At 39.3% G+C, this 23,080-nt stretch overlaps 1 protein-coding gene across 4 annotated transcripts in view; it reads right to left on the bottom strand.

Moving 5' to 3' along the window:
* Positions 1-23,080, bottom strand: part of PLCB1 (phospholipase C beta 1) — a 788,982-nt gene that overhangs the window by 750,755 nt on the left and 15,147 nt on the right. For 2 of the 4 annotated variants that reach the window (XM_051846235.2, XM_008256382.4), the window contains exon 2: positions 17,107-17,184. In XM_051846235.2, the coding sequence (XP_051702195.1) occupies positions 17,107-17,184 (78 nt within the window). Of the gene's footprint in view, positions 1-17,106; positions 17,185-19,264; positions 19,400-23,080 lie in introns of those variants that run through there. The other 2 variants (XM_051846234.2, XM_051846233.2) reach the window with 2 other exon arrangements.

Genomic DNA, 23,080 nt, shown 5'->3' with positions numbered 1-23,080 from the left:
AAGCAACATCTTTACCAATGTCCCAAACTAACACTCTTGTTTTTTTCTTTTCAATAACAGATATATTTATATATTCAACTGCATCCTATCTAACAACAACCTATACCAAATCACTAATATATTAGGGCTGGTGCTGTGGCGTAGTGGGTAAAGCTGCAACCTGTGATGCCACTGTGGGCACTAGTTCCAATCCTGGCCTCTCCACTTCTGATCCAGCTCCTTGCTAATTACTGGCTTGGGTAGGCCCAAGGACCAAGAACATTCTGGCTCCTGGCTTCAGATAGGCCCAGCTCTGTCTGTTGCTGCCATTTGGGGAGTGAACAAGCAACAGAGATCTCTCTCTCTTTTTCTCTCTCTCTGTGATTCTGCCCTTCTAATAAATAAATAAATCTTTTAAAAATCACTAATATAAATAAATTGCTTTGTTGGCAATGACTGTTATACTGGAAGGAATGTTGGTTAGTAATTAAGAGATGTGTCTATGAACTTGAGTTGTTTTACCAGCTATCTGTGTGACTATGGAAGATCTCACTCCCCTGGCTGTCAATTCTAACAAAGAAAAATGAAGGGATTAGATGTGATAAGCATTAAGGCTTTGTCCAATTTCAAAACGAAGGATTTTATGTCACTTTTGCCTTAAATAACAGCATTTTTGGCCACATTTCTAGATGGAATAAAAACATTTGTATTTTTCCCTCCAATTAACAGTCATTGAGGATCTGTGATGTGGCAAGCACTGCCTCAAGTCATGAGGACAGAGCAATAAAGAGGACAGATATGTCACCACCCCAGCACACATGCTGGAGCCAGTTGTGCCCTTCACTTGCCAAATCTGCATTCAGTGATGATGTGCTGGTAGCTTGAAAGCAGACACAGTGGGAGTATTCACACTCTGGAGATCAGCAAGCGCTACAAATCTTACATCCCAGAAGGAAAGCCAGTTGTTAATCATTAACCAGGACAACAATGGCCTCTGCTTTCATGAGTCAACATTCTACCAGAGGAGCTAGAAACTACAGAACTATGTAAAAAGTATTTTCAACCATGGAAGTCTGGCCATGCAAGGGAGATGACATACATTCCAAGAAGAAAGAAAGTTTTGTAAAGACTTCAAGCAGGAAGGAATATGCTATGTCTAGGGAAATGGAAGAAAGCTAGTGTATCCTGTATGGCTGGAACACAAATGCCAAGGGACCAAGAACTTGCAAGGTAGGTGAAGAAGAAGGTATTAAGGCAGATTTCTAGGATTCAGAACTGTGCAACTCTATAAAAGGTGGTGTCTTTATTCTTGTAAGTTTCAGTTTGTTTATTTGAGAGACAGAGACAAAAAGAAAGATGCAGGGATAGGGTTGACAGATAGGCAGACATAGAGACACAGAGAAAGATCCCCTTTCCACTGGTTCACCTCCCAAATGCCTGCAAAAGTTGAGCCTGGACCAGAACAAAGCTTGGGGCCAGGAATCCATCAAAGTCTCCCATATGAGTGAAGGGACCCAACTATTAGAACCTGCTATCTCCCACGATGCACTCCAATATGAGCTGTGAACATCCCAAGTGATATCTTAACCACTGAGTCAAACTCCCATCCCAGTATGAGTAGTGCCTTTAAGGTAGCAGAACCAGATCAGGGATGAAGAGAGCCAACAGCAAGATACCAGTTCTGGAGATACTTGATTTCATGTATCTCAGGGACAGGATATCGACTATAAAACAGGTAGCTATGGTTCCTGGTGGTAAATGAAGCTATAAATGCATGTGAGATTCACTGAAGAGTAAAAGAGAAGGAATGCAATTTTGATTAGAGCCCACAAAGCAAACTGAGCATGAGCAATTAGAGAAATGGGAAGAGGGGAGCAAGGGAGTCAAGAAAAAATATTTCAGGGCAAATGGAGCACTCAAGAATGTAAAATTCTGATAAATGATCAAACACCAAGAGAGAATTCAATTTTGAAATGCAAAGGCTATTGGTATCTTCAGAAACAGCAGTTTAGAGGAGTGGTAAATACAGAATCCAGGTTGACACGGACTGAGGAATAGATGAAAAGAGGGAATGGAGAGAATGCAGAGAAGTCTCTCAAGAAGCTGCTGTGAACAAAAAGGAGAACGTAAGGAATGTGCTCAGTGAAAGTCAATAGAAGATGCAAGGTTTTCTTTGAACAGAGGAGAGGAACACCAGGTTGAAATGTGCATGAAATACATCTGGTGATGGGGGAAGTATTAACAGCACAAGAAAGAGAAGGCATAAATAGGAGTCAAAAATCATTGAAAAGTCATGGTGCCGGGTCACAGAGGTCAGGGTGGTCTGGGATATGAGGAAACAGACAGGAGGTAAAAGCAGGTAAAAGCAGGTAAAAGCAGAGGAGGGTGGAATTTGGGGACTGGTGGCACAAAGCAGTGGAAGTCACACACACTGAAGAGAATGGGGCAGCAGGAGATTTAAAGAAGGAGTAGAAGGTTTTAATAAATGAGTAATAGTAGGGAAGAGCACTGGCTTTGACCTCTAACAGACCTGGATTTTCACTTAGTAACCTGTAACCTGAGACAAGCTGCATAGTCTTTCTAGGTCTCCTTCGTCGGACAAACACTGATCGATAATCACTGTATACTAGCATGTATTAGAAATGCCAAGCAGATGTGACAAAGTTTCTGAATTTAAGGACTCTGTCATTGATTTGGGAAAGAGAAGCAGTTAGACAACATTAACACAGCATAAAAATGCTAAGATGAATGAAAGTGTTAGGTATTCTAGCAGCATAAAAGAGGGAGTTCTATGCTACATTTGTGGGGAGCAGCCCGGACTGGACTGAGTTACTGGAATTAAGACTTATTCTATGCATCTGCTCTCCCACAATATGGCGCTGGGAGAGAAGTAAACAGCTTCTGCACAGCTGCCTCCAGTTCAACCAATAAATTGTAGGACTTGCTCCTGATTGGAGGAGAGCAGCGTACTCGGCGTGTGGGCAGCCGAGTTGGGATTGGCAGAGGACTATAAAGGAGGAGAGAGACGGCATTCACCAGGAACATCTAAGGGGAACATCTGAAGGAACGCCTGTGCAGCCCCCGAGAAAGCCGGCCGGCGGTGTGCTGCTCCCCTGCGGAAGTGGGGAAAGTGGCCAGGGGGAACTGCCCTTCCACGGAGGTGGAAGGGATAGTAGCCAACCCGGGAAGAACCAGCAGCAAACCCGGGGAGGGCCGAGCAGACGAAAGAACAGCGCAGGGTCCTGTGTCGTTCCTCCACGAAGAGGGGGAGCGACAACATTGGGTTGGATATGCCTTCCAGGGAGAGAATCACCCTAACTATTGCCTCAGTTTCCCCAGAAACCAATTAGTAAATTAGTAAGATCCCAAAGTGGTCTCTGAACTACCCCCAAAACCTTCTTTCTTGGAAACAAAGTAAGAAAAGCAGGTCCAGATCTTCCATCTTTGTAACACATGAGATCCAGCCAAAGAATGAAAGGTTCTTTCTCTGTAGTTCAAGGAAAATTTCTTATTGCAAGGAAATTTCACTTTGGCTCTGAAGAGCCTTTCCTGATAGAACCTCTATGCATCAAAACCCAATAAAATTTTCTGCAATGACGAAAATATTCTATAACTGCACCTGTCCACAGGTGGCTATGGAGCACCCCATATGTGGCTGGTGTGACTAAGGAACTGAATTGCTAATTAAATTAAATTTTAATTAAAATTGAAATATGCAAATGACATGGGTTTAGGGACTACAGTATCAGACAGCACAGCTCTATAGTGAGGGAAATGTAGGCTCCACTGCTGGCTAAACCAATCAATGATCAGTATCTTGAACTAGGAGTGAAGTTAATCCCATTCATTTCACAAAAGGAAGTCATTCTGTCTGATGTCTTAAAGCCCACCCTTCTCATTTCCTTTAGATTAATGGTCCAATTCAACTTGGAATCCTTTGCCAAGGAGTCATATTTATAAATCTTACCAAGCACAATGCCACGTGAAAGTCACTTTGGAATAATAGCCTTTAAAAGCAGTGAGGGACCTCAGGGCTCATACAGCTGAGCTTCATATTTCACAGAGAAGAAGCAGACGTGGAGCATCAATTGCTTTGCCCGTGGCACTTACTAGCAGGACTGGGATACACTGACCTTCAGCCATTTTTCCAATGTAACATTCAATCTGTAGGCCACAACATTCCAATGGGCCCACTGTGACAAATTAACTTCATGCCACATGATCCTTTGGAGTCAACTCGCTGAAGCTTCTTGTATAGGATGTTAGCAAAGAGGCCTGACAGTGAGACTCAAATGTCTACAGAAGCCTAAACAGCCATGTAAATTAAGTAGGTTGGCTGGGTAGAGACTATGGCAGACTGGATGTTACATGCCTTGTCTGAAGCATGCAGCTGCTGCTGTGTTACAATCAGATGCAGCCCTGGGGCTAAGCTGGTTATTGTGGCCATGCCTTCTGATTTTTCTGAGAAATCCAGATGTGTACAGAACTTCTCAGATTTTTAAATACTGGCAATTCATGTTTATGCATTTAAGGCATTATGCAGGCTAAGCAAGATGTTTGTGAATCAGTTTAGCCTTCAGCTTGCATTCTGTGATATAGTTTTATTTTTAATAAATTTTATTCATTTATTTGAAAGAGTTACAGAAAGGAAAGACAAAGAGAGACCTTCCATCCACTGGTTCAGTCCCCAGAGGGCCACAACAGACAGCACTGGGCAAGGCTGAAGCCAAGAGCCAAGAGTTTCATCTAGGTCTCCCATAGGGTTGGCAGGGGCCCAAACACTTGGGCCATTTTTCACCATTTTTCACAGGCCTTTAGCAGGAAGCTGGATCAGAAGTGGTGCCCATAGGGGACGCCAGCAGCTTTACCCACTATGCCACCATGCTGTCCCTTTGATATGGATTTATGAAATCAAATTTTTTTGAAAATTAATTTGCCCAGGATAGCCCCTGCCAGTAGTAAGCATGTATACCATTGTATGCCATCTTACAGCTCCAATTGCAATTATGTTTGAGGGCTTTATCAAAGCCTGAGGCATGCTCAACTGAAGTCCCCTTGACCACCAAAAGAGACTGACAAAGACCAGGAAATAATACCCCCGGGGAGAGCTGCCCTCTATCACTATCTGGTGGGAACTAGTGGGTAACTACCACAACTATCCCTCTGTGCTACCTCCCAGAGTTTGCAAGTAGACTGGAGCTTCTCTTGTCCACCAAGGTAATTTATTCCCTTGCAGGTCTCATTCCCCACTACTCTGCCCATGTTTCCTAGAGTGATCTCCCAAAGAAACCACTCAAGTCAATTTTTTTTCTTGAGGTTAGCTGCTGAAACTCAACCCACAAACACTGGAAACTGTTTTGGTATTTTGTTTTTGTTTTCGATGGTTTTACCTTCAATTATGAACTATATCAAGGCTAAAGTAGAAGAAAAAGTCTCAACATATCTAAGATTGCATCTACTCCAGTGTTCTAATATGTCAACATTCACAGCACAGGGCTGAAACTGCTGTCCTCTTGCATAATGAAGCCATGCTATAGGAACAAATGTTCATCTAAAAATAGAATCCATTATGTATAGTAGCACAGTCATTAGTTTCTTAGCATAGCAACTAGTTCTGCCTCATAAAACTTTGCATTGAGGTATTCGTTTCACATAGGTGCATTGTTGGCCATGGTGCAATAGTTTCCAGACTACAGTCCCTAAGTAAGAGGGGAGTTGTGCACAATTCAGGAGAAAAAAATCTCATGCAAAATCATTCTCATCATAGTCTATGCTCCCTACATAACAGAGAGTGAAAAACCAAACATTCTAAAGGGAGAAACGTGAATTTTACTATTCTCAAATGTGTTACGTAGAGATAACAAAATGCCAAGCTTCTTATCTCACCGGAAAATTATCTGTCTCTAATTGTCCTGATTGGGTGTTATGTGTCAAAAAAGCAAGGAGTCACAGAAATGAATAAGAGATGATATGGTGTTGTAATTTAAGATAATATCTGCCTCTGCATCTGTAAACAAAATCTCTCTCTCTCTCATATATATATATATGAATGAATGATGGAATAAATATATAAAGTCATTCTTAAAACCACATTCATGTATTCCAGTCCAGGTTAGAGCTAAATTCATCAAATGTAAAATTTAAACAGCACCTTGAGAATCAAGAATAACATAAACATAACAGTTAATAAACAGGGCTTGAATGCTAAGGACATGTTTGGTGAGGATAAAACAAACCACTATGATGTGAAGCATTTAGGGAATGAAAAGTTAAATGAATTTTAATCAGCTGAACATAATAACAAAATCCATTTTGATTCAATCTTGGATATTGAGACTCATTCTAAAAAAATGCCAGTAATTTGCTGCCTTACTAAGTACAGTATGGGGAATATTACCCAATAATAGTCAAATAATTCAAAATCATATAGGGCCTGTGGGTGCTCCCATGAAGGACTGCTTCTGAAAGAAAAAAGGCCGCAACAAAGATAGGAAATACACAATGAGTACATCCTCTCCACAGAAGTTTACCAAATCACCTGGTGATGTTACCTTGCTTTATACTTAATAGCAGTGTTCACCATGCCTGTACATTAGATGTTTCAAAAAAAAAAAAATCCACTGCCCAGACCCAAGACCAATTAAGTCAGACTTCTGGGAGGTGGACCCCAAGTAGCAGAATCCTTTCAAGTGCTCCAGCTGGTTTTAATGAATGGTCCAAATTGAGATATCTTTTTCATACTGCTTCTCACTAGCAAATGTACTATGCCTCTTTGGGTTTCATTTTCAAACAAATCCAAGAAAAAACATCCATTGCTAAACTTAACTTTAGATATGAAACAGTTTCTTTTTAAAGTAAAACGTTAAGAGCCAGCACATACAACCAGAGTGCTCCTCCTCAGTCCTAGCCTTGACTCTGACACTAAGCACTGGTATGATATGGTCAGTTCCTAACCTCTGTGCACATGTCAACCCACTCACTTATAAATCACAGTAGTAATAGCACAGTCCTTTATAGACTTATAAATATGATCGAATACTATGCAAATATATATAAACATATATATGTAATAGTATAGACTATAGCATGTTATGCTATTATAATGTAAGCTTCTGGAAATTACTGTTCATATACATTATAAAATAGTTATATATATTATAGTATATATATGTGTGTGTGTATATATATATATATAGAGAGAGAGAGAGAGCACAGAGTGTGTGTATAATATATATTACAATAGAAGCTGACACTGTGATGCAGAAGGTTAATGCCCTGGCCTGAAAGGCCAGCATCCCACATTGGCGCCAGTTTGAGACCAGGCTGCCCACATCTGGTCCAGCTCTCTGCTTTGGCCTGGGAAAGCAGCAGAAGATGGCCCAAGTCCTTGGGCCCCTGCACCAGTGTGAGAGACCCAGAAGAAGCTACAGTGGCAAATGGATTTTCCCCATTACACAAAATAAAATCCTGGACAATATACAGAATGTGTTTCTCCACGTTTTCTTCAAATTCGTATCTTAAACCACTTTTGGTATTAGAAGGTACACATATATCATTATAATCACTCCATAGCATGGAAATATCCAATTTAGCTTCTATAAGACTGGGAAGACGTAAGTAGAAGCAACCCATAAAGCTGATGTCTAATTTTGTAATTAAATTATATTAGGAATATGGGACTATGAATTAAAGCCAGGAAACTATTATACATTTCTCAACTCCTATGACAATGAATTAAAATGAACATTACTGGGGCCAGCGTTGTGGCTTAGTGGGTTAAACTGCAGCCTGCAATGCCAGCATTCCATGTGGGCACAAGTTCTTGTTCTAGCTGCTTCTCTTCTGATCCAGCTCCTTGTCCCAAGTCCTTGAGCCTTTGAACCCATGTGGAAGACCTAGATGGAGTTCCAGGCTCCTAGCTTTGCCTGGCTTAGCCCATTGCAGTCATCTGGGGAGTGAACCAGCAAATGAAAGCTCTCTCTCTCTCTCTCTCTCTCTCTCTATATATATATATATATATATATAATTTCTTTCTCTCCCTCTTTCTCTGTAACTTTGCCTTTCAAAATAAATAAAACTTTTTAAAAGTGAGCAATGCTATTGCTAACCACATGAAGTGTGGTGACAACCACATAAAAACAATATTATTGTTTTAATTCCCTAGAAATGATTTCAGAAAAAACTGCAATGTCGCAATTTCATAATAACTAACCTGACTTTAAATTGTATTTCAAGAGACTATATTTGATTAGAAGTTCTACCAAAAAGCCATGAATGCCTCCTCCCAAAGTTTATAAACAATTCTACTGCAAGAACACAAATTCTGAGCTGGCACTGTGTATAGTAGGTTAAGCCTCCTCCTGTGGCATTGGCATCCCATATGGGTGCCAGTTTGTGTCCTGGCTGATCCTCTTCCAATCCACCTCTCTGCTTATAGACTGGGAAAGCAGTGGAAGATGGTCAAAGTGCTTGGGCCCCTGCACCCACACGAGAGATCCAGAAGAAACTCCTGGCTTCTGGCTTCAGATCGGCTCTGCTCCCACCATTTTGTCCATTTAGGGTATGAACCAGTGGATGGAAGATCTCTCTCTCTCTCTGTAATTCTGCCTCTCAAATAAATAAATCTTTATTAAAAAAAAAAAAAACAACAACACAAATTCTTATGCTGCATCTACGTAGGCTAAGCAGTCATTGTATTTGATTTTCCTATACTAGCCAGAGTTCATTAAGTAAAATATTCAGGGGTTGTGGCAGGGAAAAGAATATAATGTTGAGAAAAACAGAACTTAATCTGGAAGTTGACTTGCGGAACAGAGATTTTTTTCCTTAGCAATCTGACCCACGGCTATCAAAGCTATGCTCAAAACTAATAGAAGTTTAATTTCTGAGAATCTTGTTGCTATGGAGGAGGAGCTGCCTGACACCCATGTGACTATAATAATCCTAAACTGATTTTAGGGAAAAAAAAAAAAAAACAGACAACCAGGGTTGCATCAGACTCTTCTTGTGAATAACATTATTTTCTCATAGCCAGGTCTTTAAATCATCTTCACAGCTTATTCCACAAGATGCTTCAGATTCCCAGGGGTCCAAGAAACTTTCACCTATGATTGAGTATTTATCAGAGAATTATTCTCAGAGGACAAATCTTTTGAACAATAAATCCCTTCTTTTGCTTCCCTGGCTCTGTTCCCAAAACATTATGAAATACATAAATAAACATCTTGTTTGCCCAAACAGACCTAAGCTTCAATGCCTTAGATCAAAAGACTGCAACAGAGCCTAAACAGAAAACAAGTCACTGGTAACTTCAAGAGGAAAAAAAGGAATGAAAAATGTATACATAAGTAAATGGTCAGTTGGTTTTCAAAACAACACCTTCATGGTCCTTAAGCATTAGTTAAGGACAAGTGCTTAGGCAGAGATTAACTGTATAGAATAATAAAAATCACCACCTGATAGTATACACTGTAGTAGACATTATGTGGGGCACTTCATTTTTGCTATATAACTTCCACAACAACACTAAGGAAGTATTACCCATCTTACAGCTGAGTAAACTGAGCCTCAGATTCCCCATACGTGTCTCATTATATACATGGCAGAGTCAGAATCAAACCCACATCTGCCACAATAACTTCAAAGCTGCTGGTTTTTTATTTTATTTATTTATTTTTTATTTTTAACCATGCTTCATGTTTTAAGAAAACCAGGCCTGGCTTAAAGCAAAATATTTGGTTAATACTGCCTCTTAACATGGATTCTTTTCAATCTCCTTAATTAGGAGGTAGTTACGCCAATTATTTAAGCATTACGCATTTGTGTTAAGCACTTCCTAGGTAAGGCTTCTAATAAAAGTTATGTATTTTATAGGTGGTTCTAGGACATATTAGGAGTAGGGGAGTGAGAAAAGGAAAGGAAGCCCACAAAAAAAGTCTGTTTTCAAGTCTATTTCCTGTGGACAACTGGACTGATTCCACTGGAGGGCTCTGGGAAATAATATAAAGCCTGTACCTTTGAGTTATCCCATCCAAGAGGTGAGGGAGCTGCGGTATTTATCCACCAAATTCTATTAGTCAGAATGACTTCAACTGCTAGGAAGTTCTGAGCAGGTGCATGAGTGACAAAGTAAGACAAAATGGCCAGAAAAATCGAAAGAATGGTGGTAGTGGATGGCACCAGAAGTCAACTTGCGATTCACAGAGTGGCAAAGGCAAGTGTACAGAGATGGCACTGTGTATACTCAAGCTACTGTTATCCACAACAGTGGTGAAGAAAATATTGCAAAGGTGGAAAATGAGACTGGCTAGTCAATGATGGCTGGGACACTGCTCCAAGCCAAGGGACAATGCCAGCCCCCAAAGCAATCTCAGGTGAATTTCACTGTTTTCTAAGGTAATTTCTGTTATTGCTTCAGCCTTTGATGGATGCTACCAAGTAAAAATGAACAGAGTTCATAGTCTTCATTATACCCATTTCATTACATACAAGCAGTAGATCAACTCTTGAGTGTCCTCATCCGATTTATCATCCACAAGAAAAGTCAAAATTAGTGTTTCTAAGATATACTAGAAAAGTGTGTCTCAAAGACGATCTCCATGGCTAAGTGATTATTAATGAAATTTGTTGTGTCCAGTGGTCCTTTAGGGAGATCAGTGTTTTTTTAATGAAAAATCACTAAATTTTCTTGTTGAGGTTTATCAGGTATGGTTCAAACTGTTTTTGAACAGTTTTTAAACTCTAGACTCATGTTGAAAAATATCACCATGGCTTATGTAAATACTGAACTTCTAAACTTTGCTATTGGGTTTGATACAGAAAATTAATCATGAGAGAACATTATCTATTGTTGCCATTAACAGAATCATAACCATCACTCTGTACAAGAATGCCAAACGGTATCTCATGAAAAATCTGAGTCCAGGACAAGATGGCATATGGTACAGCAAAAACCACCTGTCCTAAGTCCCTGGAAATAACTAAACATGCAAGTATAAATTTGTGTCTAGGATCATGAGTAAACAAAAAGGGGGTTTGCTGAGCCAGAAACCATGAAAGCAGAAGAAAAACAGAATAAGAATGAAGTGGGAAATAACAAACCAAAAGTTCATAGGTGTTAAGACATAGAAAGGGATCGATGGGCCATCCAAGCCAGGTAAGGGAGGTATCAACACTATGAGTGATGAGGGAACATCACTTAAGTCAACCTGCCATTGCAGCTCCCTTCTCCTACCATCTCCTACATTTTTCATACACCAAGCCAAGAAGAAAGCCACAGACAGAGGGCACCCTCATAGCTGGCCACAACCAGAAAGAACAAGGAGCCACTGATTCACACAACCACCCAATGGAAGAAATTAAATTTAGAGCTCCACCTCCTGCCAGATCTCAAAATACAGTGTACTGGAACATGGATTAAATCTCTAGGTTAATAAGAGTGATGGTAGGCCGGCGCCGCGGCTCACTAGGCTAATCCTCCACCTAGCGGTTCCAGCACACTGGGTTCTAGTCCCAGTTGAGGCGCCGAATTCTGTCCCGGTTGCCCCTCTTCCAGGCCAGCTCTCTGCTGTGGCCCGGGAGGGCAGTGGAAGATGGCCCAAGTGCTTGGGCCCTGCACCCCATGGGAGACCAGGAGAAGCACCTGGCTCCTGGCTCCTGCCATCGGATCAGCGCGGTGCGCCGGCCGCAGCACGCTGGCCGTGGTGGCCATTGGAGGGTGAACCAATGGTAAAGGAAGACCTTTCTCTCTGTCTCTCTCTCTCTCACTATCCACTCTGCCTGTTCAAAAAAAAAAAAAAAAAGTGATGGTGATAAGGAGGATGAATAATAAAGGCTTAAAAATAAAGCAAAAGGAATAAAAAGTTAACTGTGACTACAAGAAAGTTTAAAGGTTTAAGTCATCTTTTTCATGCATAAATTATACATGAAGAAATTTAAAGATAACCCACAGGCAGGAAGAAAGCATTCGCAGCAGTTACAACAGCTAAAGAATTAACTTCTTTTACACCTAGGGAATAATGCACAGAAGGACAAGAGATAGAGGCTGGTAATCCAGGTAAGAGAGAAAATTTTTAAAAAGGCCACGAAATGGATGAGGACACACCCAGCTTCCTAGCAAATCAAAAAAGGCAAATTAAATCGAAGGGTAAGATGGTTACATTGGCTGGTGAAAATTAAAATGTTTCCTAATAGAGAAAACAGTTCTAACTTAAGACTGGTGGATTTGTAAAATGACACAGTCATTAACTAAGATCTGGCATATGGATAGTTTTCAAATCAGCAACTGCACTTCTGAGCACTTCCCTTAGGGAGTCCCTGACCCATATACACAGAGAGAAATACACAAGGCTTACTAGTGCTCTGCTTTATGGGATTGCTTGCTATAGCCCTAAATGGGAAAACAAATTAATAAATAAAAACTCCAAGAGTCCATCTGTGAGGTTTTTTTTCATTAAATAACATTTGGTAATTCATTCTTTGGCATACGTCACAGCAATTTAAAAGAATGAGGTAGATACACATGTACTTATATGAAAAGTTCTCTAAGACATACTGTAAAGTAAAAAGAAGTCATAGATAGTAAAAAATTAATAATAATATGTCATTTAGGACAAAAATGGATACAACCAAAGAAATTATTTCCATTATTATGATGCACACATTCATTATCAAGAGATCTAGAAAGCGATTATAAAATTGTTACCAATAGTTAACTATGGAAAAAGGACATATATTGGGGTACATGGGGTGGGGTTATAGCTTGAGGATATTCACACAGCTCTACTCTTTTTTTTTTTTTTTTTCGACAGGCAGAGTGGACAGTGAGAGAGAGAGACAGAGAGAAAGGTCTTCCTTTGCCGTTGGTTCACCCTCCAATGGCCACCACAGCCGGCGCGCTGCGGCCGGCGCACCGCGCTGATCTGATGGCAGGAGCCAGGAGCCAGGTGCTTTTCCTGGTCTCCCATGGGGTGCAGGGCCCAAGCACTTGGGCCATCCTCCACTGCACTCCCTGGCCACAGCAGAGAGCTGGCCTGGAAGAGGGGTAACTGGGACAGAATATGGTGCCCCGACCAGGACTAGAACCCGGTGTGCCGGCGCCGCAAGGCGGAGGATTAGCCTAGTGAGCCACAGCCCCAGCCAGCTCTACTCTTATAAAAAGAATGTATTTGTTTATGATCTACAAAGTTAAAAAGTAAATGATATGTGTAACAAAAAGTAAGTTAGTAGCAGTCCTTTTAAAATGTGTTTTTGTCCCAATCCTTTTAAAATTTACTGTGTCCCTTCTCCCTTTCCTATAGCTCCTGTTTTAGGGATACAAGGAAGAGTTAATTGAACGATATTGAACTTCTTGGATCTGAACTGGTAGTGAGTGGTTTTATTTTTACACCAACTTTGGCACAGAAGCAGGGCATCGAGTTGCATGGCAGAGGTCTCATTTGCTTCAAATTCTAGCAGGATAGGTTTTTGTTAACATTTATTATTGACCTTTTTTTCTTCTTTAGCCTTTCCTTCAAAATTACAATGTGGATTCTTGTAGTTCACAAGGTTTTCACAGCTAATACTTCCTGTTTTGGTTTCTGGTGCCCCTGTGGCATAGATCCAAACAAAAGTCACAGCCTAGTACAGGCAGGCAGCCTCCTAAGTATTCAGGCTGTGCAGGGAGTCCCTTCTCACCCAGACATAGAAATAATCTCATCCTCTTCACATCGGCTATACCACCCCAGAAAAATCACCATACTTAAAATAGTCACATGAAGAAACTTGTTTTTGCTAATTATATCCAATAAGATTTACAGAACACACAGGAAAGCAGAAAAAAATTCTTAAAATAAGTCCAAAGCTGGTATGAAGTCTGAACATTTATCCTGAAAAATGATCTTCATAATGATCTGCTTTATCAGCCTCAAACTTTGTCAACATTTCACTGAAGCATATTTTTGCTACCTAAAAATTACTTGCTAACTCTGTTTTTTTATTCTGAATTCACCTATGCTATCTTGTCACCTATCATGTCTATGGTTGACAAATTAAAGGAGGGCTTTGGAAAGGCAACATGTCATTGTCTACAGAGGGGAAAGCCAGTGGCTTGAAATCAGTGGCCCTGGACAAGGTATGATGTAGCCATGACAAAGAAGGGCATGAATAAAATACTGTGAAAGATGACATTTTTCCTCTAGTGCTGAAATAAGAAAACCCTTGTAATAATGCTCTTTACCAAGGGCTTCTTTCAGTTCACCTGTGAGCTTCATGGGCCAAAAGGAAAACACACTGGGAAAAAGGCTGAAGGGAGAAAAGAGGTAAATTAAAATAAATACGGAAGCAATCTTTGCATCCAACAGGAAACAGTGTGTGAAATCAACGAGTAAACCTAAAATATCATAGTTCGTCTCTGAGATGATCTCTATAATACAAGGATCTTCAAAAAGTTAGGGAAAATCTATAGGGTTTCAAAAATTTTTGCACCAAAATAAGCTTCTCTTTATTTATTGGTTGATTGATTTATAATCTGCTTATTAGAGAAAGAAAGAGAGAGAGCTCCCATTCTCTGGTTCACCCCCAAATGCCTTCAATAGCTAGGAATGAGTCAGACCAAACGTTGGAGCTGAGAACTCAATCCAGGTCTCCCACAGTGGTGGAGGGAATCTAACTACTTCAGCCATCATCACGGACTCCCCAGGTCTGCAGTAGCAGGAAGCTGGAGTCAAGAACCAGAGCTGAGTATTGAACCCACATACTCTGATATTGGATGTGGGCTTTTTGACCGTCAGGCCAAACACCCACCCCTAAACTTACTATTTAATTTCAATTCTCCATAAAGTTTTTGAAGTCCTCTCGTACAAGTAATAGATTCTTCTAGACTAACAACCAGGACAAAGAATATTTTAAAGAAAGGTGCTCTAAGTAGTATAATGATTGCAACATTTAGCCATGTAGTCTCAAATGAACTACATGAAAGCCTCGTCTAAAAGCATGACATGGCAGCCTTCATTTGTGTCCACCACTTCTACCAGCATACATTTACTCTATACATGATTTACAGTAGTCCATCTCTTAAAAGTCGATGTATCACTTGTTCTGGTTCCAGGACCAGGCTTAAAGCCAGAAATAAAATGACAAACTTGAAAGCACAGTGAGTTTAATTATTTTTCTTAAATTCTCTCACCTTTTGGACACTGAGACATATGATCATTGACTAAAATATAAGTCTCTGAACTCTGATAAATGACAGAAGGATGATGTAGGTATTTAAAAAGAAAAACAATTACCACATCTTAGCTAGAACTGTAAGATTAAGATCTAAGGAAAAAGTAATAAAGAGATAAAAAGGTACTGCTACCCTATTTTTTGTTTCAATTCGCCATAAACAGCATTACAACCAACCAAGAGAAAGTGCTGGTGTAAAAAATGAAAAGAAATATTCATACATTTGAAAATAGGCCTGGATGAAAATATTAGGTTCACAGAACAATAGAGATGCCTCAAAGAGCCTTAGGTCCTAAACCTTGTCTCTTCCTTAAGCAAAGAAATATTTATGATTGCTCTTAGAGGGGAGCTTAACTGAGTTGCCATGAATTATTTAAAACCCCTAAAATATCTTCTGTTGCTTTTATAGAAGTTTGATTTACAAGTTGAAAAATCGAACTGACAGTTCAGTCTCTTGTACAAATACCCAACCTTTATAAATGCTCTAGGCATTATAAATACATCTTTCATGAATATAGCTTCAACAGTTCTAAAAATAGCCTTTAGGAGGAGAAAAAAAAAACAAAAAACAAAACCTCTTTCAAGCCATTGTTTTATACATAACAGCAGGAAGCCAAACAGAATGTCTAAGCCAAAATGATTAGCACACCCAGTAATAAACATGAACATTAAGCATGAAATCTTACTCAACTACAATTTTGACATTAGCATAGGGTCTTTGGTTTCCCCCCACATCTGTGGCCACAGATGGTTTCACAGCACACACAGTAGTCAGAACATAATGCCAAGACCACATGGCTGAAATCTGTCTCTCTGGTGATATGCAAGGGGGTCCATTTCAGGACTGTACCTGGGACCAGTCACTACTTTCCCGCAGGCTAAGAATTTTTCCCAGGATCCACAGCACACTCCACCATGTTATCACACAGGGCCAATTCCACAGGCATAACGGAGTTGGCCTCAAAAGCAGAAGATAAGACTGATGACTTTAAAATCTTTGGAAATGGTAATAATCTAAGGTGAGATTTTGAAAGAGTTGACAATTTATCACCCCTTCCAGCAGTAACTGTTTTAATTGCACCTATTGTTACTCTGTTGGTTTCAACAGCTACAGAGCACTCTCAATAAACCCTTTCTGACATCTTCAAATATCAGAACATAGAGAACAAAAATATTCTGTATTCTGTGGACTTTCAGGTTCAAGTGTAAAACTACGCAATGACTCTTGAAATAATAACCACTTTCTATGAATATTCTTCTCTACCTGCCCATAAAAATTCAAATAAATTTTAGGATCTGCAGAAGCTCTGCTTTTTAATAATTCAATGTAAATATATCAATTGGTTTCATAATAATGAGATACTAAATTTGTGGTACTGTGAGCAGAAAGCTCGTTTGGGAAGATTCCTGAAAACTTCAGCAGTAAGCTAAAGAAATCTTTTTCTTAATTTTCTAACATGAGCAAATTGTAAAAGCCAAATTCTTGCTGATGCCAGCAGACCACTTACTGAAGAGCATAAGGAAGAAGAGAGAGAATGAAAAAGCAAAAGCTATGTTCATGAGGGTCAAAGGTCATTTCATCATCCTTTTCCTTCATTCTTTATGGATGGGGACTTAAATTGGCATCATTGGCTATGTATGTTCACATCAGATGTGGTTTATATTTCCATATTCTTGTCCTACCAAATAATATAAGCAAACTGAAAAATATCAATTGCTCTATGATTTAGCAAATCTAGTATTTTAAACTGGAATCCTTATAAAGTCCTATAAAGTTTGGCCTTAGATGTTCTTTGGAAGTATAGCACTAAATAAATTACAAAAATTCATCTGTGAAATAGGTACATATTTTCAGATAAGATACTAGCTTTGCAAATCAGTAACCAACAGGAAAATGTAAGAAAGATATATTTTATTTATTACCTTATTTTGATCTGTCCAGTAAAAGAAAAATCCCTGAGGGTCAGTCCTCAAAATAATTGGAGTAACAATAGTGGAGTCCTAAAAATATAAGAAAACAAAACATGTATATCAACATATGCAACTGTAGAAAGATCTCCACAGGAGTTTCTTGAGAAATAATAATGGTTAAGAGTTTCTCTGAAGATTTCAACTAAAAGAAAATATTTTAAAAATTAGACACAGAATTTTTAACTTCAAAGGATTACTGAATATAACAGTAACAGTAATCAGAATATTTGTACATAACTCTAAAGGAATGGTCAGTGAGGCATTTATTGATGAAGACAAGTTTTGAAAGGCATTGACATGTTTTCTATTAAAAATCTATATTTAATTTTTAAGTGACTTTAACACTAACCATCATTGCATATTCCATATGACTACAGTTAATTAAAATTCAGGCTCAAGGATAATATTTTAAATTACATTTTCTCCATAAAATGATTTTTAATTATACTAAAGAGAATAAACATAGCATTTGGCCATTGCTGTTTCCAAGGTAACAGTAAATAAGGCCATTTTCTCCATATTGGGAAAGAGATACACAAAACTGTTGAAAATTTAAATTTCACATACTAAAATAAAACATCACAGACAGTCTTCTGCATTTAAAGTATGCCTGTTATAAAGCAAATGTTGTATGAACTGTAATTTTAATAGTAACATTAAACATTTCTTTTTTTTGTATTTGCTTTTTTTTAAGTTTTTTTTTTAACTTTTATTTAATGAATATAAATTTCCAAAGTACAGCTTATGGATTACAATGGTTTTCCCCCCCATAACTTCCCTCCCCCATAACTTCCCTCCCACCCGCAACCCTCCCATCTCCCGCTCCCTCTCCCCTTCCATTCACATCAAGAATCATTTTCAATTCTCTTTATATACAGATCAGTTTAGCATATATTAAGTAAAGATTTCAACAGTTTGCACCCACATAGAAACACAAAGTGAAAAATACTGTTTGAGTACTAGTTACAGCATTAAATCACAATGTACAGCACGTTAAGGACAGAGATCCTACATGAGGAGTAAGTAACATTAAACATTTCTAAAATATCTGGTCATGTCTTTTGGAAATTTTCAGAACGACATACCATCTACACAAGAAAATACATGTCACCAGATATAGAGTTTTATGTAGAAAAACTCAGGCCTTTGCAGGAATTGTATTTTTCAAAGAGCCATAAATTGGCTGTCCTTTTAAATGTTTTCATACATATTCTAATTATCATGTATCATATCTTCTATGTGATCAAAGAACTTGTAATAAAGAACCTGAAGAGATAATTTTGGAATTTGGTGACTTTTCTGTCTGATGGATATAATAGTATTAATTTAATCTACATGTTAAGTGTTATTAGAGGAGCCTGGTTCTAAGAGGCTGTCCTCTGGAATTCAAATTCCTAACTGTTCCCTTTTAGTGCCTCATTTTACACAACTGAAGGAAAGGGGATAATAATAAAACCTGCCCAGCAGACTTATTACAAGGCTTAAATAGAATAGTGTGGGTGAAGGACCTGGACAAATGTTTTCCACATAAACTGTTGATATAATGGATTATATTTAAAATCAAATGTATTAAGTTATAATTGAAAATATATCTTGATATGCCTTTTTACTATGGTAGAATACACATGATATAAAATTTACCAATTTGAAGTATACAGTTCATTGGTGTTAAGTACATTCACCACCAGCCTGCTCCAGAAATGTTTCATCTTCTCAACCTGAAACTTTTCAGACTTTAAACATTATCTATGGCAGAGCATTTGGCATAGTGGTTGAGATGCCACTTGGGATGCCCACATGCCTTATTGGAGTGCCTGGATTCAAGTTTCAGCTCCACTCCCAATTCTGGCTTCCTGCTAATGTGAATCCTGGGAGGCAGCAGGTGATGGTCCAGTCCATGCATCCCTATCATCTACATGGGAGACCTGGCTTTGGCCTGGCTCATCCCCCGTTATGGCAGGCATTTAGTACTAGTAGTAGTAGTACTAGTAGTAGTAGTAGAATAGTGCAACTTCTTAGCTCCCTGTCCATTTTATTTTTAAGATATATTTATTTATTTGAAAGGCAGGCAATGGAGAGAGAGGGAGAGACAGAGAGATTGTCTACCTACATGTTCATTCTCCAAATAGTCCATCAAACCAGGGCTGGACCAGGCCAAAGCCAAGAACACCAACCACATCTCCCACCTGGGTGGAAAGGATCTGAGTATTTGGGGTATCATCAGCTATTTTCCTGGGTGCACCAGCCGGAAGCTGGATAAGAAGTGGAGCAGCTGGGACTCAAATCGGCATTGTGATATGGGATGCCTATGTCACAAATGGCAACTTAATCTGTTGCCCTACAAGGCCAGCCCCTACACCATTTTACTTTCTGTGTCTGTAACTTTGATATTGTAGTTAACTCATATAAGTAGAATTATATCAGTGTCTTCCTTCATGTCTGTCTTATTTAATTTAGTATAATGTTCTCCAAGTTCATCCATATTACAGCATTATCAAATTGCCTTCATTTTAAAGACTGAATAATATCCCACTTTATGTATATACCATGTTTTATTTATCTATTCATCTGTCAGCGGGTATTTGGGTTGTTTTTGTCAATTGTGAATAATGTCATTATGAAGACAGGTGGACCAAGATCTCTTTGAGACCCTGCTTTCAATTCATTTCAGTCTACACCCAGAGGTGCGATTGCTAGATCATAGAGTAGTTCTGTGTTTAATTTTCTGAGGAATTGCCATGCTGTTTGGTTCTGATATTCTTTTTTAAAATTTTTTAAAATATTTTTTCTTTATATAAGGTGAACAAATGTCATGTATTTCATATATTTAGATTTAGGAGCATAGTGATACTTTCCACCCTACCACCACTGGAAGTTTTAGCTAAGAGAAAATGCCCAATATTCTCGACATATATTCTGAACATGTAGTTTGAGAAATATCTTTTATAAGGATTGTGCTGTTGCATGGAACTTCAACTAGTATTTTAAAATTTCAACATTACTTTTAAATTTAAATGTCAAAGGAAAGGCAGTTGGAAACAAATGTAATATCCTATTGGGAAAAAAAACAACTTTTAAACTATTTTAAGCTTCTTCTATGATATTGCATGCATAACAGTTCACAGAAATATTTCCAATAAGTCACAGCAATATTTTCAGTCCTGTTTCACTCTTCAGGGGTGAGAAAATAAAAGCTTCTGAGAGATTGCACACAGCACACATTACCACTGCCAGATGAATGAAATTAACCTGCAGGTACAACATAATTTTCAGGTCAGTTCCTTTTATTTATTGGGGATTCATCAAGATTCTAATCAAAATATTCATTGGCAATTCACTATAAGGATCTCCGAGAATCAACTATTTAAGTTAGAGTGAAGCTGCCCAAATTCATACTTTGGAACACTTTACTAGTCTGCCTCATTTGCTTCAGAAACTTCTATTCTAGGTTATTTTCTCACCTCCTTCAAATTCAAAGCTCCTTTGTTCAATATTTTCTTGACCCCACTCTTCCAACCACAGCTCCCCTGTCAAATGATCATTTACCTCAGCTCCCTGCCTGCCTCCTCCATAATCACCTCTAACACTCCAAGATCAGCTGGAACTGGCACGGTTGCCATGCAAAGCAGGATTTGACCCAGAAATACAAGAGTATTCATTTTTAATTCCCTATTTTTCCCACCTCCCACTTGTCCACAACCAGTGTAGCCACTCAACCTAGATTTCAGATATTGTTGTTAGGATACATGTTCCGGTTTGAAGTTTGAAACACATGGTCATCTTTCATTTCCAACAGAATTGCAGATGGGCTGTGACTCTTGGGGTATTTTACTGCAGAATAATGAAGACATTTCTCAGTGAATCTATTTTTTATACCTTATGTCAATATAAGATGTAAATTCTATAAAATAGTGGTTCTGAAACTTTTGCGTGCATCAGATTCACTGAGCAGTCTTGTCAAACAGACGGCAGGGCCCTTTCCTCAGTCTTTCATGTACTGCTCTGGGGATGGAGTCTAGAACGTGCAGTGCTTTCAGCGATGACCTATGGAACACACCTGAGAACCACTGAGGCCCACCGTGGCCAAGGCTTTGGGTCAAGAATGCAATGACACAAAGCTCCAAGGAGCACCGGTGACCATAAAATGCAGCCAAACCAAAATCCTCTAAGACTTCAACTTTAATTACTTACTTAAATTATAAGGCACTTATTATAATAAATATCTATTGAGAAAAGAAAACCATAATAAGCATGCTTGTCTCAGTAATAGGGGATGATGTGAACTTCCATTTATTTCTTTTATTTTATTTTATTTTTTTTGACAGGCAGAGTGGACAGTGAGAGAGAGACAGAGAGAAAGGTCTTCCTTTTGCCGTTGGTTCACCCTCCAATGGCCGCCGCGGCTGGCATGCTGCGGCCGCCGCACCGCGCTGATCCGAAGCCAGGAGCCAGGTACTTATCCTGGTCTCCCATGGGGTGTAGGGCCCAAGCACTTGGGCCATCCTCCACTGCACTCCTGGGCCACAGCAGAGAGCTGGCCTGGAAGAGGGGCAACCAGGACAGAATCCAGCGCCCCAACAGGGACTAGAACCCGGTGTGCCGGCGCCGCAGGCAAAGGATTGGCAGAGGATTAGCCTATTGAGCCGCGGCGCCGGCCTTATTTCTTTTTATTTTATAGAAACCATTTTACTCCCATCCCAACCTCATCAGTAGTGAAGGCTAATAAGATAAAGGAGTTGCTGTTTTGCAGTTTACATGAAACCTCAGAGAGACTTCATGTCAAATAAAGGACAGTCAGGGAACACACCTAAGGGCCTCAACAAACCCTCAACATCAGAAAGAATGAGAAACATTTCAGGAAGAAAAAGAGTCACTGGAGGCCAGCATTGTGGCAGGGCAGGTTAAAACTTCACTTCCAATGCCAGCATCTTATATTAGAGTGCAGGTTTGAGTCCCAGCTGCTCTGTTTCTGATCCAGCTCCTGCTAATATGACTGGGAGAGCAGCAGCTAAGGGCCCAAATATTTGGGTCCCTGTCACTCACATGGGAGACCAGATTAAGATCCAGTTTCTTGGCTTTGGCTTGGCCTACCCTTGCTGTTTTAACCACTGAGGGAGTGAACCAATGGACAGAAGATCACTCTCACTTTTGCCCTCTCTCTGTGTCATCTTGTTTTTCAAAACAATAAATAACTCTTTAAAGAGAAAAAGAGTCATTGGATCAACATTAACATTACCAAGTCCTATAATCTTTATTATAATGATTTGCTCATCAGTGTACTGACATAAGTCAAAAATAAATCCTAAGGATGGACATTGTGGCACAGCAGTTTAAGCCAATACTAGGGAGGCTTGCATCCCATATTAGAGAGTCTGAAATCGAGCCCCACCTCTGCTTATCACCCAGCTTACTGATAACATGGTTGGGAAGCAGTAGATGACAGTCAAAGTACTTGGGTTCCTGGAATACACAGATGGAGTTCCTGACTCCTGGCTCCAGCCTGGCCCAGTGCCAGATATCTGCCCCCCACCCTGCCACCCCTTCTCTCTCTGTCCTGTCACTCTGCCTTTCATATGAATAACAAGTAAATAAATACTAAAGAAATGGAGAGGAAATGAAAAGGCCACCACGGTTCAAGGTCCAATCTCTCTTCTAATACCAGAGTACATTTTTCCAAAAATCCCCTCACAGAATAATAATTGACACACTTACAACATTTGCTCTGGGCCAGTAATGAAACTCACATGGATTTTCTCCTCTAATAATTGCAATAACTTAAGAAGTAGACATGATTATTATCCCCATTTCACAGAAAAAATAGATTAAGTCTTAGGCTAAACAACATGCACAAGGAAATCTAAGCTGAAAAGGGAAACACTGGAAATTAAATTTTCAAGTACACATTCTATACCAAAATTTCTCAACA

This window comes from Oryctolagus cuniculus, chromosome 11, assembly GCF_964237555.1.
Source record: "Oryctolagus cuniculus chromosome 11, mOryCun1.1, whole genome shotgun sequence".
Classification (NCBI taxonomy): Eukaryota; Metazoa; Chordata; class Mammalia; order Lagomorpha; family Leporidae; genus Oryctolagus; species Oryctolagus cuniculus.
This window is presented reverse-complemented; position numbering and strand designations above follow the sequence as displayed.